The sequence below is a fragment of the Geotrypetes seraphini genome, chromosome 4 (assembly GCF_902459505.1).
Source record: "Geotrypetes seraphini chromosome 4, aGeoSer1.1, whole genome shotgun sequence".
NCBI lineage: Eukaryota > Metazoa > Chordata > Amphibia > Gymnophiona > Dermophiidae > Geotrypetes > Geotrypetes seraphini.
Genome location: NC_047087.1, coordinates 108,529,791 through 108,547,221, shown reverse-complemented (window position 1 = coordinate 108,547,221; position 17,431 = coordinate 108,529,791). Strand labels below are relative to the sequence as shown.

General features: G+C 42.9%; 1 protein-coding gene across 1 annotated transcript in view; it reads right to left on the bottom strand.

The window, feature by feature from the left end:
- The window catches only part of DUSP27 (dual specificity phosphatase 27, atypical), a 51,290-nt gene that overhangs the window by 12,800 nt on the left and 21,059 nt on the right, over window positions 1-17,431 (bottom strand). Inside the window, 3 exon segments of the mRNA XM_033941613.1 lie at window positions 13,213-13,430; window positions 14,428-14,659; window positions 16,627-16,721. Of these exon segments, the coding sequence (XP_033797504.1) occupies window positions 13,213-13,430; window positions 14,428-14,659; window positions 16,627-16,721 (545 nt within the window).

The window sequence follows — 17,431 nt, the reverse complement described above, 5'->3', positions numbered from 1 at the left end:
GCAATAGTGCTCACGGATGGCTTGGTAGTTAGGGGGAGTGGAGCTAGGGCTACGTGCCCCCTGGTCAGAGAGAGCCAGCCAGATGGAGCTAAGCACCTGCTGGGCTTTGCACTCCAGTTATGTCTAACAAGATACATATTTCAAATCTGATAGATTTGAATCACAAGATAGAAATAAAATTATTTTTTTCTACCTTTTGTCATCTCTGGTTTCTGCTTTCATTGTCTTTTCACTCTCTTCCATCCAGCGCCTGCCCTAAGAACATAAGAACATAAGAATTGCCACTGCTGGGTCAGACCAGTGGTCCATCATGCCCAGCAGTCCGCTCATGCGGCGGCCTTTGGTCTAAGACCAGCACCCTAACTGAGACTAGCCCTAACAGCGCACGTTCTTGTTCAGCAGGAACTTGTCTAACTTTGTCTTGAATCCTTGGAGGTTTGAATCCTTGGAGGCTGTTATAGGTGTTTTCCCCTATAACAGCCTCTGGAAGAGCATTCCAGCTTTCTACCACTCTCTGGGTGAAGAAGAACTTCCTTACATTTGTACGGAATCTATCCCCTTTCAACTTTAGAGAGTGCCCTCTCGTTCTCCCTACATTGGAGAGGGTGAATAGTGTCTTTCTTTACCAAGTCTATTCCCTTCAGTATCTTGAATGTTTCAATCATGTCCCCTCTTAATCTCCTCTGTTCGAGGGAGAAGAGGCCCAGTTTCTCTAATCTTTCGCTGTACGGCAGCTCCTCCAACCCCTTAACCATCTTAGTAGCTCTTCTCTGGACCCTTTCGAGTAGTACCGTGTCCTTCTTCATGTACGCAGTACTGGACGCAGTACTCCAGGTGAGGGCGTACCATGGCCCGGTACAGCAGCATGATAACCTTCTCTGTCTCTTCAGTCCAGCATCTGCCCCTTCCATTCACTGTCTGTCTTTCCCTGCTATCTCTCCTCCTGCCCCCCCCCCAATTTGGGCTGGCATCCATCATCTTCCTTCTGTTTCCCCTCATGGTCTGGCATCTCTGTCCTTCCCTCCCCCCTGTGGTTTTTAGCATCTCTCTCTTCTCATTTCCTCCACTCAGATCTGATATTGTTCTCTGTTCTCTCTTCCCTTTTCTTCTCTGGTCTTCCTTCTCTATTTTCTGCCTCCATCTAAATTAAATTCTTTCTTACTATTTAGTCCCATTTCCCTCTTTTCACTGTGTCTACCCACAGCTTGTCACTCCCTTTCCCTCACCCCTCCATTATCTTACTATTTTCTTCCCCTTTATTTATCTCCTCCTTCCAATCCAGTATGTGTTCTTTCCCCACTTCCCACTTCCATTCAGCATCTGCTCTCCCCTCTCAACTGAACATCCATCTGCCTTCTGCTCTCTCTTACCTTCTTCTCACTTCCTCATCTGTCCCCTTCTCTCTCTCATCTCCTCCATTCCATCATCTGCCCTTCTCTCTCTCACCCTTCCCCCAACTCCATCATCTGCCCCCCCCCTTTCCCTCACCTTTGTGGGTCACTTTCTTCCCCCTGAGGGTGGCTAATGTCAGAGGGGAAGCTTTGGCCGAGCAGAACCGCTTGCAAGGAACAGTGGAACTTACTTGATGTCCATGCTGAGGGCCCGTTGCCGTTTGAAGAAGCTGCCCCTAAGCAGTAGTTTAGCGCGGTTTCATGAGGCAGCCTCGGGGCCTTTGCTAGGCCGGCCACACATCGCATCATCGAAGCGGGCCGGCCTAGCAAAGGCCCTGAGGCTGCCTCTCATGAAACTTGCGCTAAACTACTGCTTAGGGGCAGTTCTGTGCCGAAGTTAAAAGCACACAGAGCTGCCGCTGCTGGTCTGGAGGTGCGGAGACAAGGCAGGAAGCATACGTGGGCAGGAGTCCCAGTGAAGGCAGGAGTCCCGGCACAGCGACGGCAACAGGCAGTTGCAAGTCAGCTGACGCCGGCACTTGCAGCGGGGACTTGAATCTTTTGCGGACCGGCAAGATTTTTTTGCGGACCGGCGGTTGAAGAACTGTGGTCTACGCCATTCATTTTTTCAATATTTATCTTCTTAAAAATGGCTGTTTCCAATGCACGAGCTGGCACATATACATGCACTCCTGTGGGTATTTCAGACAAGGCTCTGCAGTGGCACCTCCCACCCTGGACATCTCAGTCCCAATCTCTATGTTTTTTGTAAAATGGGGCTCCACATATCCAAAGCAATGCTACTGCAGATGCAGATCATTTTTGATCAATCTTAAATATTGTAGAGTTCATAGACAAGTAGTATAAATTTTAACAAATGTAATATTAGTTTCATAAGTTCCTCATAAAAGGTTGAACAGCTCTTGCTACAAGTTTGTCCAGGAAATTTCAGTCCTATTCATTATCCTGTGATCAATTATATTGATTGGATGGTATCATGGAACCATCAGGATCAAGGGTGTGATACATTTCCCATCCTAGGCTAATAGTAAGCTTTGTGTTACAGAATTTTGACAAACTATTTGGAAGATAATAAATACTAGAGATGGGTCATCATTTGTGATAAAATGTCATTCATCAATAATAGTGTACATTCTTCTTAAAGAGTATGCAATATGTGCCAAGAGATCACACTTTTCATAAAGAGTGTACACTTGTGCACACTATTGGCAAAAGAGTATGCCCTCTTGATGACATTCATTCTGAAACAATCAAAAAAACTCAGACACCCCACCCCCCCCAAAAAAAAAAAATTTTGGTTGCTATCCTTAATAAAAACAAGAATTATTCTAGAATCTTTAATTTCATGCTTTCTGGAACCTTGGGAAATTTATTGGGAGGTAAGCAAAGGTTTCACTGGATCTGAATTTGACTTACTGAGAGAGGGTTCAACTACCAACTGGAGTTTGTTAATTTAGTTTGTAGTCCTATCATACACAGAGAGAGAGAACTAATCTCTATTCTTATGGCACATGACCATTACGTATTTAGGAAAAGGTACGTCTTGAACAGCACAATTGCTATTTTCAAAATCTACTGAATATGTTTGTATGGATCTCCCTGGTGAGAGTATTCTGCAATTACAGATACATTTCTGTTGGAGATCTAGAGAGCAGCAACTCATATATTACATCACATTAGTATTTATGGATTGCTAATATGCCCCAGAAGGAGTTCAATGCAATTACAATTTAGAAGAGCCTAGGCCATGTCCAGCATTCACATTATTTCATTAGGGTTCATGACATAGGTATCTTGGTTCATATATATATGGTTTGTTGAGAAAATTGGCCATATCTTGTGGTGTAATCTTGACTTTACAGGTTCTGGTATGAGTGTCACTTTCCTGATTTGTGGGGTGATGGGTATGTAAAGAGCTTGACCATATATTGAGATGGGAGAAGTGGGGGGAGGGATTTTGTTTTTGTCTATTGTTTGGTTTCTGGTGGTTGTTGCCTGTTTGTATGTGTGTATATGTGTGTGGGGTGGGGGTGGAGTAAGATTTTTCAAATTGGTGGAGGGACATAATCGAAAGGAACATCTAAGTCAGTTTTCGTCTAAGTAGCAAATCATCCAAAGTAAAAAACAGCATAGGACACATTTTCGAAAAATACGTCCAAATTTTTTCTTGTTTCGAAAATCATCTAAGTATACATCCTGCTGATCTGATTGCCGAGCCGCTAAATTGTACATCTTTATACCACATTTTTGTCCAACTTTTCATCCAAGTCAAAAATGCCTAGAACAAGCCCTGTTGGATGTGGGAGGGGTCTGTAAAGTGATGGACTGAACACCCAGACATGGCACCTAAATAGTGGGGTACCTTATAGGGCACTGCTGTGAACTTCACAAAAAGGGTGCCATGTCATCATCTCACTACAGCTCCCTTATAGGTCATGGTGAGTCCTCCAAACCACCTCCAGAATCACCTAGATCCACTTATCTACCACCCCAATAGCCCTTATGGCTGCAGGAGCCACTTATATGCCAGTATAAAAGGGTTTTGGGGGTGTACATTGCTTCAATATCAATGCAGTGAATTACAGGGGCTTATGGGCTATGGGGCCTCCTCTCCACCCCAAAGACGACTTAAGCCACCTCTGTGCAGGTCGGACATAGGCTGTCCTATGCCAGGCTGCCAGGTGATGATGGTCTTGGAGGCTGAATATTAAAGGTGGTGATTACGATTTTTATGGGGTTGGGGGGGTCGGTGATCACTGGGTAGTGTGTGGGGGTCCTGTAGTTTGTGTCTGCAGTGCTTATCTGATGACTTTAGGTGGGATTTTGTGACTTAGACCATGTTTTAAATGGTCTAAGTCACTGTTCTTCAACCGCTGGTCCGCGGACCGGTGTCGGTCTGCAGAAAATTCCTGCCGGTCTGTGCAGGGCCGGCAAGATCAACATCTGTAATTTCCTGCCGGTCTGCGCAGGGATGACAAGATCGATGAGCTAAAATCCGCGCAGGGTCGGGGAGATCATGGAGAGCATACAACAGTGGCTTTCTCTCCTCCCAGCAGCTGTACTTACCAGATGTAGTGATTCAGGAAGGCAGCCTTTGTGGCCTTTTGCTGATTCGCGGCCTGCCTCTGGATGATGCAACTCCTCTTTCCTCAGGGGCGGCGTGACCCATCAAAGGATCACGGCTACCTTCCTGAATCACTGTGCTGGTAAATACCGACAGCTGCTTAGAGGGGAGAAAGCCACTGTTGGAGGCTGGGAAGCTGCTGGGCAAGGTAAAAAAAAGTGACAGCTGCTACTGGACCTGGAGGGAAGGAGAAGGATAGATGCTGCTGGGAAGGGAGGAGGGAAAGGAGTCTGGGAAGCTGCTAGACAAGGAAAAAAAGGGACAGCTGCTACTGGACCTGGATGGGAAGGAGAAGGAGAGATGTTGCTGGGAGGGGAGGAGGGAAAGGAGTTCTGGGAAGCTGCTGGACAAGGGGAAAAAAGGGGACAGTTGCTACTGGACCTGGAGGGAAGGAGAAGGAGAGATGCTGCTGGGAGAGGAGGAAGGAAAGGGAAGGGAAGAGAGTTACTGGCTGGACCGGAGGAGGAGGGAAAGGGAGAAGGAAAAAGGAAGGAAACAGCTGGCAGGAAGATAGAGGAGGGGAAGGGTAGAGACAGAGGAATAAGAAAGTAAGAGAGATGGGAAGGGAGGTCAGCAGAGAAATAGTAGAGGGACAAAGATGCTAGATCTGGTGTAGGAGAGATAAAAATGAAATAGAGCAGTGAAGCTGGAATGAATCCATGTAAAAAGGAGAGGAGGGGGACAGGCTGGATGGAAAGGGGAGAGGGGCATAAAAAGAAGACAGATACCATATGAAAGGGGGAGAGGGCAGACAGTAGATGGAAGGGGCAGATGCTGGATTGAAGAAACAGAGAGGGCAGACGCTGGAAGGAAGAGAGTGAAAAGAAGATGAAAGCAGAAACCAGAGACAACAAAAGGTAGAAACAAATAATTTTATTTCTATTTTGTGATTGGAATATATCAGATTTGAAATATATATCCTGCTAGAGCTGGTGTTAGACATAACTGGAGACTGCAAAGTCCAGGCAGTGGCTTAGGGCTCTCTCTGATCAGGGGGTTAGTTGCCCTAGTTGCACTCCCCTAACCCTATTCCTGCTATGTGTGACTGCGATATTCTGTTAGCATGATATTTCTGTGTAGCATTCTGTAATAATTTGGCTTATTCAATTTTCTTGATAGTAGAGGGGATATATGTAAAGGGGAGGGGAGACAGGGGTTTTGTTGATCCTTGCTCTGTATTATTTGTATTTATAAAATGACAATTGTACAGAATATTGTTTCTTTTTATACTTTAATAAAATACATTCAATATAAAATCATAACTGAGGCTTGTGCAGATGGGATCAGATGGTTTGCGAGGACCGAACTCGCGGAGATGGGGCGGAAACGGGGTTTTTAAATTTCAGTCCTAGTAGTTTGCCAGTCCACAAAATAATTTTTTTTTCCGCCGGTCCATAGGTGTAAAAAGGTTGAAGAACACTGGTCTAAGTCACAATGTCCAAGTTCCATCTATGCTGTGCTGTATAACTTTTGGTTATACATGCAGTACGACTACAGCTCACATCCCGCCCTCGATACTCCTCCTGAAATGCCCCGTTTAGCTATGGTCGTTCAGCGACACTATAAAGGCATAGGTCATTTTTAAATACGTCCAAAACCCGGTTTTATTATTGACACTTGGACGTTTTTGACTGATGATTGTCAAGTGCCAACTTAGGCCATTTTTTTTACATTTTTCTCTTTCGATTATGAGCTCCATAGGTTTTTAGGCCCTTACAAAGTGTTCCTTAATTGTGCTGGTAAATGATTCCACCATTTTGCTTATTTTCATATGGTTGATAATCAGGTTATATTTGCCATAGGGTGGTATTTTTATTAAATTCAACATGTAGTCTGGTGTTTTGTCTTGGAAGATTAAAAAGATCAGTGTACATAGTTTGAAAATACACCTTGCTTTAAAGGTGAGCCAGTGTAGTTCGAGGTATGGGATGTCACTTTATCATATTCAGTTGCTGAGAAAATAAGTCTGGCTGCTACATTTTGAATGGTTTCTAGTTTTTTTTTCTTTTTTTGCATCCTACATAAAGGACATTGCAATAATCTAGTTGAGATAGTACCAGAGACTGAACCAGGATCTGAAAGTTTTCTTTGTTGAAACAATGCCGAATTTGTCTCAGTTTTCTCAATGTTGTGAATATTTTCTTGGTTAATGTTTGTGTTTGTACCTCCCAGGATAGGTTGTTGTCGAATATAATCCCTATAAATTCTAGTGAAGTGTTACCTTTTTCCTGACTACTCAATGGTGTCGCAAGAACATGGTTTGATTCTTCCAACCTTAAACACAATAGTATAATTGCATTGGGGTTTCAAGAAACATGGGTAGACTGACACTGTAATGGACTTTGGAATTGCGTCATAGGGAAATAACAGGATGGTTGCAAGGTCAGGTGAAAGACATAGGCAAAGGGGGATTTGGCACTTTTAAACTGCAAATGAGCCTTTTGTTCACATTTTTTGATAGACTTTTAATACCATATAACACATCCAGAGTACTTATGTCTCTACAACAATATCTTCTTGCCACCCCTTCCATACGTCAAATAGTGTATGACACCACTAGAAAAACAATTTTTGCCATTGTTGCGCCAACAGTGTGGAATGCCCTCCCCATTAAACTCAGGCAAGAAAGCTATCTCCCTATGTTTAAATCCGGCCTTAAAGCTTTCCTTTTCAAAGATGTGTTCGGAACCTAAACTAGTACTTCTTCTTGGAAAATCCTCTTTTTATTCCTCCTTTAGGTCTTTTCTCTCTCTCTCTCTTTCTCTCTCTCTCTCTCTTTTTCCTTTTTCTCTCTCTCTACTTCTTTGCTCCATTCCCGTTTGGTTTGTTCCTCTCCCCTTCCTTTTTATTTCATGATGTATCCACTTACCGTTTTTCCCTTTTGTGTCATGTTTTTTATAATAATTACTTTGTACGCTTCCCCTATTTTCTATATATAATTATATACAATTTCTATGTAAACTGCTTTGGCTTTTTAAGTGGTATGTTAAACAAAATAAAACTTGAAAGAGAATGAATTTGAACTGGCACACTGGATGGACCATTTAGGTGTTCATCTGTTGTAACTTCAATCAGTCACTGGAGCTGAGAACCAAATCCAAATTGCACCTTTAAGCCAAATCTGATCTTATCTACCAGAAAGGCAACAGTCCATTCTGGCTGTTCAGCAGCATCTCAGTGCCAGTTGGGCACTGACCTGTGGGGTATCAGGAGGATCCATACTGTCACCTGTTTTATTTAATATCTACCATAAGGCACTAGACAACTGATTTGGTTAATGGATATTCCATTCTGTCTACACAGATGACACGCAGCTACTTATGCCTATTGAACAAGACTTACATATGACACTGAATAAACTGATTGTCTAACAGCAACTTAAGAATGAGCTAAAAACAACAAACTTTGTTTGAACCCAAGTAAAACAGAGCTCCTGAGGGTTCCTAACACATGCAGACCCATACTCAACATCAAAATCCCTTTTAGAAGATACAAACTTCTCCTTAAATTATAGGTCAGCTGACTTATGCTGGTCCCCCAAAACCAAACACCCTTCAGGAGCTGACTCTATCACCTGCAGCAACCATGCTGTCTCTATACTTTGAGAAGGCAAGTCTTGTCACAGTGGTTCATGCCTTGATAAATCAAGGCTGGATTCCTGTTATACCTGGTGCAACTAAAGCCTCAAACTGGTTTAGAATGCTGCACTGCAACTCAAAGAGTGTTGTAAGTGACATTATCCCATCACACCGTTTCTGTACAAACTTCACTGGCTAGCAGTACAATACAGGGCTAAATTCAAAATTCTGTTGGAAATGGGCCAGAGCACTTGAAGAACAGGATCTCCCTCTATGCAAGCTGCAAGGTCACTAAGCTCCTTCCAAGGAGTATCACTAACTACACCCTCTCCAAATGAAATCATGAGATGTGACACCCACCAATAACCCTTCTCTAGAGTAGCTCCTACATTGTGGAATATACTCCCAAAATTTAACATAAGGCTATCTCTACTTCAGGATGCAGGTGAAAGCCCAGCTATTCTCCCAAGCCTTTAATAGAAGAAGCAACCAACCAGCAAGTAACATGCACAAAGATTAACACATTGACTGCATTTACTACAGCAGGACTTGCTTACCACATATACTCTAGCTCAGATCTGTTACATGCATCTTTTCTGACTGCATGTGCAATTTTTACATAAGTTAGACACCTTAGCTTCTATCTAAACTCTTGTTACTCTATCTTATCCATCTCTATGTTCCACTTCTGCTTACACCTTAGTCCAGTGGTCTCCAATGCGCAGCCCTCAATCAGTTGACTGAAATGCTCTTCAAATCTTGTAAATGTGTTCATTTCAATCTTACCCACTTGATATAGGAACCTCAAACAATCTCTTAAGTGTGTTGCTACTGTTGACAATCCAAAATAAAGTAAGTTTTAAAAAATATATCCTTGAAGTGTTGTAGAATCAATATTAGTATTAATTGTTAATGTTTAATACCCAGTCTGAATAAACGGGTCAAGGCAGTTTACAAAATTAGTAGTACGAGGTCTGACAATTAAGTTAAGAACTCATCCTAGAAAAAGTGCTACATACTTCATTTCTCAACATCAGTACAGTCACCTTTGAAGTACTCCCCTTGGGATGCTATACACCGATGCCAGCACCTAGTTCAACCTTCAAAGCAGTTTTGGAAATTTTTTTCTGGAATGCCTATCAGAAGCTGTCGTCATATTACCCTTGATGTTCTGAATGTCATCAAAATGTCCTTTCAATATTTCCTTTATCTTTGGATAAAGAAAAAAGTCATTGGGGGCCAGATCAGGTGAGTAGGGAGAGTGTTCCAATACAGTTATTTGTTTACTGGCTAAAAACTCCCTCACAGACAGTGCTGGTGTATTGTTGTGATGCAATAGCCATGAGTTGTTGGTGAAAAGTTCAGGTCATTTCCTTCTAATGTTTTCACGCAGCCTTTTCAGCACTTCCAAATAGTAAACATGGTTAACTGTTTGTCCAGTTGGTACAAATTCATCATGAACAATCCCTCTGATATCAAAAAAGGTTAGCAACATCGTTTGACTCTTGATTTGGACTGGCGTAACTTCTATTGTCATGGAGAATTGACTGACTGCCATTGTGCATTATGACGCTTTGTTTCAGGGTTGTATTGGTATACCCAAGTTTCATCACCAGTGATAACACAGCCCAAAACATTCGGCCTCTTTTACAAAGCCTTGCGGCAACAGCCCCAAAACCCTTTAAATCTCTATGGGCTTCGGGGCTGTTAGCACAGCGCAGCCCCTAGCACGGCTTTTTAAAAGAGGCCAATTGTCTTGCCTCTCCAAAAGGTCTTGGCAAATTTCAACTCTCCTTTGTTTTTGTTTACTGGTGAGCTCCTTTTGGACCAATTTTGCATACATCTTTCTCATGCCAAGATTTTCAGTTAAGAATTTCCTAACTGTTTCTCTATCGATGTTTTCTTTCTCTGCTATGCTTCTCAATCAGCCGACAATTTTGGCGCACAATTCAACAAATTTTTGCAATGTTTTCATCAGTTCTGATCGTTACTGGCTGCCCTGACCTTTTTTCATCGGTAACGCTTTCTCTCCCCTCAGAAAAACTTTTAATTAATTTGTACACTGCTGTTTTCTTCATGGTATTATCCCCATAACTATGGACTAACACGTCCCTGATTTCACTTCCACTCTTGCCAAGTTTAACAAGAAATTTTATTTGTTGCTCTAATTCAAGCTCCGACATTCTCGTGACTGCACACAAAAAGATGCAACAATAATGAACGACACTCAGCAAGACACCGCCATACGTCGACACAAACACAGCTGTGAGACACTGATATACCAAGGTTATGAAACCTTACTGAGTTGTTTGTACAGTGCTGCCAACGTAAGCACACGGAGGCAAGTTTGTGAACTTAATTGCCATATCTCATATGTGTAAGCTTGAAATCTTTTGGTGGCTCTCAGAATTTTCTCATATTCACACTGCGGCCCTTTACATGAGAGAGTTGGAAACTACTGCCCTATGCTAGAAACATAGAAACATAGAAAAAAGCTATAGCTCACCAAGTCTGCCCATTCCAAGTATCCCCTCCCCTGAATTTACTCCCTTAAAGATCCCACGTGAGTATCCCATTTTCTCTTAAAATCCGTCACGCTGCTGGCCTTTATCACCTGGAGTGGGAGTCTGTTCCAATGATCCACTACTCTTTCGGTGAAGAAGTACTTCCTGGAGTCACCATGAAACTTCCCTCCCCTGATTTTCAGCGGAAGCCCTCTGGTGGTCGAGGGTCCCATGAGCCAGAAGATATCATCTTCTGACTCGATGCGTCCCGTGATGTACTTATATGTTTCAATCATATCTCCCCGTTCTCTTCTTTCCTCAAGTAAGTACAGCCGCAATTTTTTAAATCTTTCTTCATACGTGAGATCCTAGAGCCCCAAGACCATCCTGGTGGCCGTTCGCTGAACCGACTCGATCCTCAGCACGTCTTTTCGGTAGTGTGGTCTCCAAAACTGAACACAGTACTCACAGTACTCACCATGGCTCTGTACAACGGCATCATAACTTCAGGTCTCCTGCTGACGAAACCTCTGCGGATACACCCCATCATTTGTCTTGCCCTGGAGGAAGCCTTCTCCACTTGATTGGCAACCTTCATGTCCTCACTAATGATCACCCCTAGGTCGCGTTCCGCCGTGGTCCTAACCAAGGTCTCACCATTTAGTACATAAGTTCTACGCGGGTTTCTCTTACCCAGGTGCATTATCTTGATTTACATACACTGCCTTCATTATATGAAAATTTCTTTCATGCATATTCATTGTGGATATCCTAAAAATCTGACTGGCAAAGGAGTACTCCAGGACCAAGTTGAGAAACACTGCGCTATGCTATCTATTAAGATGTTTTAACGTGTACGGTGTTGACATTGTAAGTAGCATACTATGGTGGTTATTTTAGACTCTATTTTTGTTCTGGACCTCTGAAAAATGGCAATTTTACAAAACCAGGATATGGACATCTAGCGCTGCAGTATGTCCATATGGCAAGAGGGTGTTGTCTAGGAATGTTTTCATGCAGGATTAGGGAGGGTCCAAAATATGGATATCCAACTTAGATCACTGAACGAGAAGGGATGTCCATATCTAAAGAGATGGATGTTGTTATTTAAACTGGTACTTGGCAAGTCTGGGTTATTAAGGTGCTCTGTTTAGAGTGGCTGCCCACTGGAGGGATTAAGGCAGGACACTCCTTAGACCTTAGTGGTTGATGTCCCTTTACCTCTTTCCCAAATATGAAACTGGCAAGTGCTACCAGATTCTATGACAATTTCAAGCATTATAGATATTCTTAACAGAACAGCATGTAGGTCTGAGGAGTAGCCTAATAGTTTGTGAAGTGGACTGGGAGTCAAGGAACCATGTGTTTTTACATTGTGAACCCTCTAGGGACAGAAGAATACCTACTGTACCTGAATATATGACACCTACAACTCTGAAGGCTATTGAAGTGGTGTACATTCAGATATAGTAGGTATTTTTCTTTTTCTGGAGAGCTCAAATTAAAAACAAAAACCAACCAAACAGCTGAAGTGGAGTGATACAAGGGCAAAACGACAGCCACGGCACTGAACTTCTGAAAAGGGAATTACGAAGGGATGAGACTCATGGTAGGGAAGAAGATTAAGAAGAGGATAAGCAATGTAAAAACACTAGAGCAAGCTTGGTCCCTTTTTAAGGACACAGTCACCGAGGCGCAAAATCTATATATACCGCGTATCAACAAGGGATCCAAGAGGAAAAAGAACAAAGAACCGGCGTGGCTCACTGTAGAGGTGAAGGAAGCGATCAGAGACAAGAAAACTTCATTTAAGGAATGGAAAAGGTCAAAAACGGATGAAAACTGAAACAAGCACAAATAACATCAACACAGGTGCCATAAGGCAGAAAAAGGGGCCAAAAGAGACTACGAGGAAAAAATAGCCATGGAGGCGAATAACTTCAAACCGTTCTTTTAATATATTAAGGGGAAACGACCCACAAAGGAAGTGGTGGGACCGTTGGATGACCATGGAATAAAGGGAGCGCTAAAGGAGGACAAAGCAATCGCTGACAAACATTCTCATCTTTGTTTTCCATTCCTTAGGGGTATGTGAGCCGCATGTAGGGCTGGGGTCTGGGGTGGAGCTTGGGTGGGGTACTAAGCTGATATTTGTTAGACTTAGGGGGTACTTGGCTTGAAGAAGTTGAGAAACACTGAGTTAGAGCACCTTTTTGGCACTTATTTGTTATTAAAACAGGTCTAGTACCAAATTGTTCCCTGGAGGTATTCTTAAATGTTTGATTATTGTAGAAAAACATCCAAGTCATAAGCCTGCCCTAGTCACACCCACACCTGCCTCCAACACATCCCCTTCAGATTTAGACAAACTATTGATGAACAGAATAGATATCCATCTAGAATACCTGCATAGGTTTTGAAAATAGCAAATTGGAAGGGTTTGGCAAGAAACATGTCCACCTGGACTTTTATGCCACTTTTTGAGGGGCATTTTTCTTTTTTGAAAATGAGCTCCAAAATGTCTCATTGAAATTCAGAATGGTTGTTGAGAAAACTGTAGCAGGTTACTTGTAAGTATGGATATATTTCATTACCTCTATAGGTCAGAAGAGCTTCATCAAGGAACTCAGCGCCTTTACGCAAATGCTGGGAAATATCGACCTCTGGGAAGTCATCTACTTCAATGCCCAGGTACTGAATCTCCATTCCAGCATAGAACTCAGGCCCAGTGAAAACATTAGTGCCATGCCCTGCATTCAGAATGTGGGTGATGCCCATTCTCTTGAGACGTCCTTTGTTCACAGCCACACTTCTAAAACAGACAGGAAATGAAAGAACGTTTTAGTCCTTTAGGAAGGAAATATCAAATCAGTACAGACCTGATTGGGAAAAGTGTTAAAGGCTTATGCAGATGAGGACAGAGCTTGCAGAGATGGGGATAGATCTCATGGGGATAGGGACAAATTTGACCTGTGTCATTCTCTATGCCAAATGCAGTAATTATGCTGGTTTGCATTTATGGTATTTTCCCCTAGCTTTCTGTAACATACAGGAAATAACTGTTCAGCACACATGAAATCTATAAGAGGTGAAACCATCATCACTAAGGCTTTGAATCATAATACTGTCATTTTGCAAGTTTCCAGTCACAGGAAATGACCTCATCATGATAGTAGACAAAGTTAAAAGTGCAAAACTTCTAGCTATGCACAGAGACCATGGGCATCATTCTTACCCCTTATCTGTAGTGCTGCCACACTGTGAATTATCTGATACTATCATATACAAATCTAAGCTGCAGGGTAAGACTTTTTTTTTCTCTCTCTCAAACACAACTCATTATGAACAGTCAATAAATACTCATCAGGAGTCTTCCCAAACCCATTATTTTCTCGCTTAGGACTTTCCTTGTGGTCTCAAAGATAGAGCACAGGCTCAAGATTGGCTCAACCACTAGAGATACTAGGCAATTGCCTAGGGCAGCTGCTTCTGGGGAGGGGAAGGAAGAAGCAGCAAAAAGCAGGTGCAGTGAAAGCAAAAACAATAGATATGAAAGATGCACAAACTTCATCAGTGTGTACTTCTGCCTGCAGGGAGGGTGGAAATTATCAAATAACTCATCTATCTGCAAAACTGGCTTTTGGAAGTTGTGTCATTATGTATAGGTGTACACACAAAATGGACTTTAATATTCTGTGACGTCAGGGAGGAGGAGATGGGATAGAAAGTACTTGATGAGGGGAGGACCACAAGGCTGAAGATTTATCTAGGGTGTATAATATCCTTGTACTGGACCTGCTGAGACTCACTTTTCTGCAATAAAAACGTTTGGCCAGACTTCATCCACAGAGTTCAGGGGGGTCTCCAGGCGATCTTTTATAAGAGCTCTCTGCAGATCCATAACACAAGGTGTGTTGAACAAACTTCTGTCATCTATTTTTTCCTTGACCCGGTTGTATAGGTCCTCCATCAATAATTGCTCTGCCCGCTCCAGCATCTCCGGACGTGTTGACTCTATTTTGACTTCCTTAGGTTTCAGCTCTGGAAAATATCACAGAAGAGACTCAACATCACTATGCCCTGAAGTATTTATCCCAAATTAGAAATATGGATACAGGACGGGAAGCAAATCTCAAAGTATAGGGTTAGTTTATTAATTTGCTGTAAATATATAATTGTACACCTTCTGAGATGATGTTACTGTGACATATGAAATGTCTGTACATTATGGGGCAAATTCTATAAAAGGCATTCCAATTGTAGGCGGCAGTAGGCATCTAACCATCCAATCGGGACACATGTTTTTTAAAAACAACATCCTGAGGCAAGCTGCCTACATTGTAAGCGTCTTCATGAGCCTAGGGAGGCGTGTAGGGCTGCCTACACTCGCCCAAAGCTAGGCATGGGTGTGGTTTCACCCAAAAGTGGCCTTAGGTGAGCTTAGGTGGCCCTAGGCATCTCCCTAGGGCTGTTATAAGCGCCTGAAATATAGGACAGCAAAATGTTGGCCCACATTTCAAATAGACGTGGCCGCTGAACTGATCATGACAAGGGAGTCTCCTTGTCAGGGACAACCCCTCCCCCCAAAAAAAATACTGGCAGGCAGGAGGGATGCCCAGTCCCTCCTGCCGGAACCCTGAAGCCACCCTCCCACCCTTGAATGTCCACGGTAGGAGGAGTGCCCTATTCCTCCAGCCCCCAAGACATCCCCTGGCAGGAGGGATGCTCAGTCCCTCCTGCTAGAACCTCCCCCCTCCAAAGAACATCAGCAGAAGGGATGCCCAGTCCCTCCTGCCGGAATCCCCCCCAAGCCCACCCGGACCCCAAAGTACCTTGTTTTAAGTTGGCTGGCCGGATGCTTCATCCGGCCGACCGGCAGACCCGCCTTCACTGAATGGCAGGCCTGTCGCTTCCTGATGCATCATGGGATGGCCTAAGGCATCTGACCAATTGGAATCTTAGGCCACTCCCAACACATCACAGAATGTACTGGAAGAGAGGCCTATGACTCTGGTTGGCCCAGGTGCCTAAGGCCCTCCTGGGCCAATCTGAAGAAATAATAATAAATACTATAATGGAATCAATCAGATGCAATATGTTGTATACCAGGTCTGACTGATGCTTAGTTTTCTCAGTTTTAACAGTACTAAGGTTATCCTGAATGAAAATATATTTATTTACATTATATCCTGCAGTCCCAGCATAAGGCAGCCCAATGTGGTATACAGTAAAATAACAACAATACATTATCATAAAGCCTAGCTATACAAATAACCAATTCTTCAGCAATGTCAAGAAGTGCAAACAGCAAGATTCTAAAGGTCTTACTCAATCATAGAAAATGCTCTAGCATGATCAACAAACTTCCCAATATGTTCAACAGAAGGAACCAACAACATGGCCTTGCCACAACATTGCAGTTTCATCTCAAAACACACCACAATAGTCCAGCATTACATAACTAGGCTTGCCAGCTTGCAAAATAAGGCATACCGATGATAGGACCTTAAACTTGGCCCTCGCTCCAACTGGTAGCTAATTCACCTGCTATAACATACAGATAGCAGGAGTCCATCTAGGCTGACCTAAAATTATTCTAGCTGCTGCATTCAGGACAAATTAAGGGGTCCTTTTACTAAGGTGCACTAGCCGTTTTAGCGCGTGCTAAATGCTAATGCGTCCATTATATGCTAAGTGTATGCATGAGCTGCACAGTGAGACCTACATTCAGCCCATTGCAATAATCCAGGAGAGGTAGAACAAAAGCTTGTATTCAGTTAGGGTCTCAAATTTTGCACTTGATAAAACTTAAAATAAAGAGCTTTACCCAAAGAAGAAACTTGACCATCCAAGGACCATACAGTAACCAAAACAGTCCCCTGACTTTTAGCCAACAATGTAGGAACAAGTGGACCTACATCAAAGTTGACCTGGGATGAAGAAGAAATTAGACCTTTATGACCCACTTGTAAAATCAATGCTATGACTCAAGGAGAATGCAAACTTACCTTCATTGATGATTTGTTTAGCAGCCATAGCTGATGAGAGGTGAATTGGCTCCATGAAGATGCTTTCAGTGAATGTGTCTGATATCACGGAACACCTATTGGTCAATAGACATTAAAAATCAACTTCATATTGTGCACTCATGCAATATTTATCTCAAGAGCAGTAAAGGGGTGACGTGGATTTCTATATACAGAATCGTCAGGGTTTTTGCAACAATTGCAGATTGCACCTTGACAGAATGCACGCCCTTGAGAGGCAAAGAGTGAATTTCCAAAGATGGGGTGCAGTGGTAGAACTGTTGTTGCCACCCAACTGGTGAAGAGGGTGGGTGGGGTGAAGAGGCATAGCACACTGCTTCAGCACAGACTATTACATTCCCTCCAAGGCTAGATATTCAAAGCTGATGGCAAATGCAGAACTCGCTAAATGACCAAGGTTTGCCCATAAAGGAAATGGCTAGGCTTTGTGAGGGGCAAAGGCATGGCCAATATTTATACATCTAGGCATCAAGAATGTGCATGAACTCCAGAATTCTGGCATAAATGACCACATTCCAGCTAGGCGCTATTCATTACATATGCGCCAATCTTCGATAGCATGTACTTTGCAAATGGGTGTCTACATGGAGCACAGGCAGGGTACACAATTATACATGAAAACAATCTATGTGCAAGCATTTACACCGACTCTATGAACAAGGTAATTGCTTGTGCCTTAAATATAGATACATATGACCTTACTATATAGCAGGGGCTGGGCAACCTGCAGCTCTCAAGACCATGGGAAGTATGTACAGAAAACAGC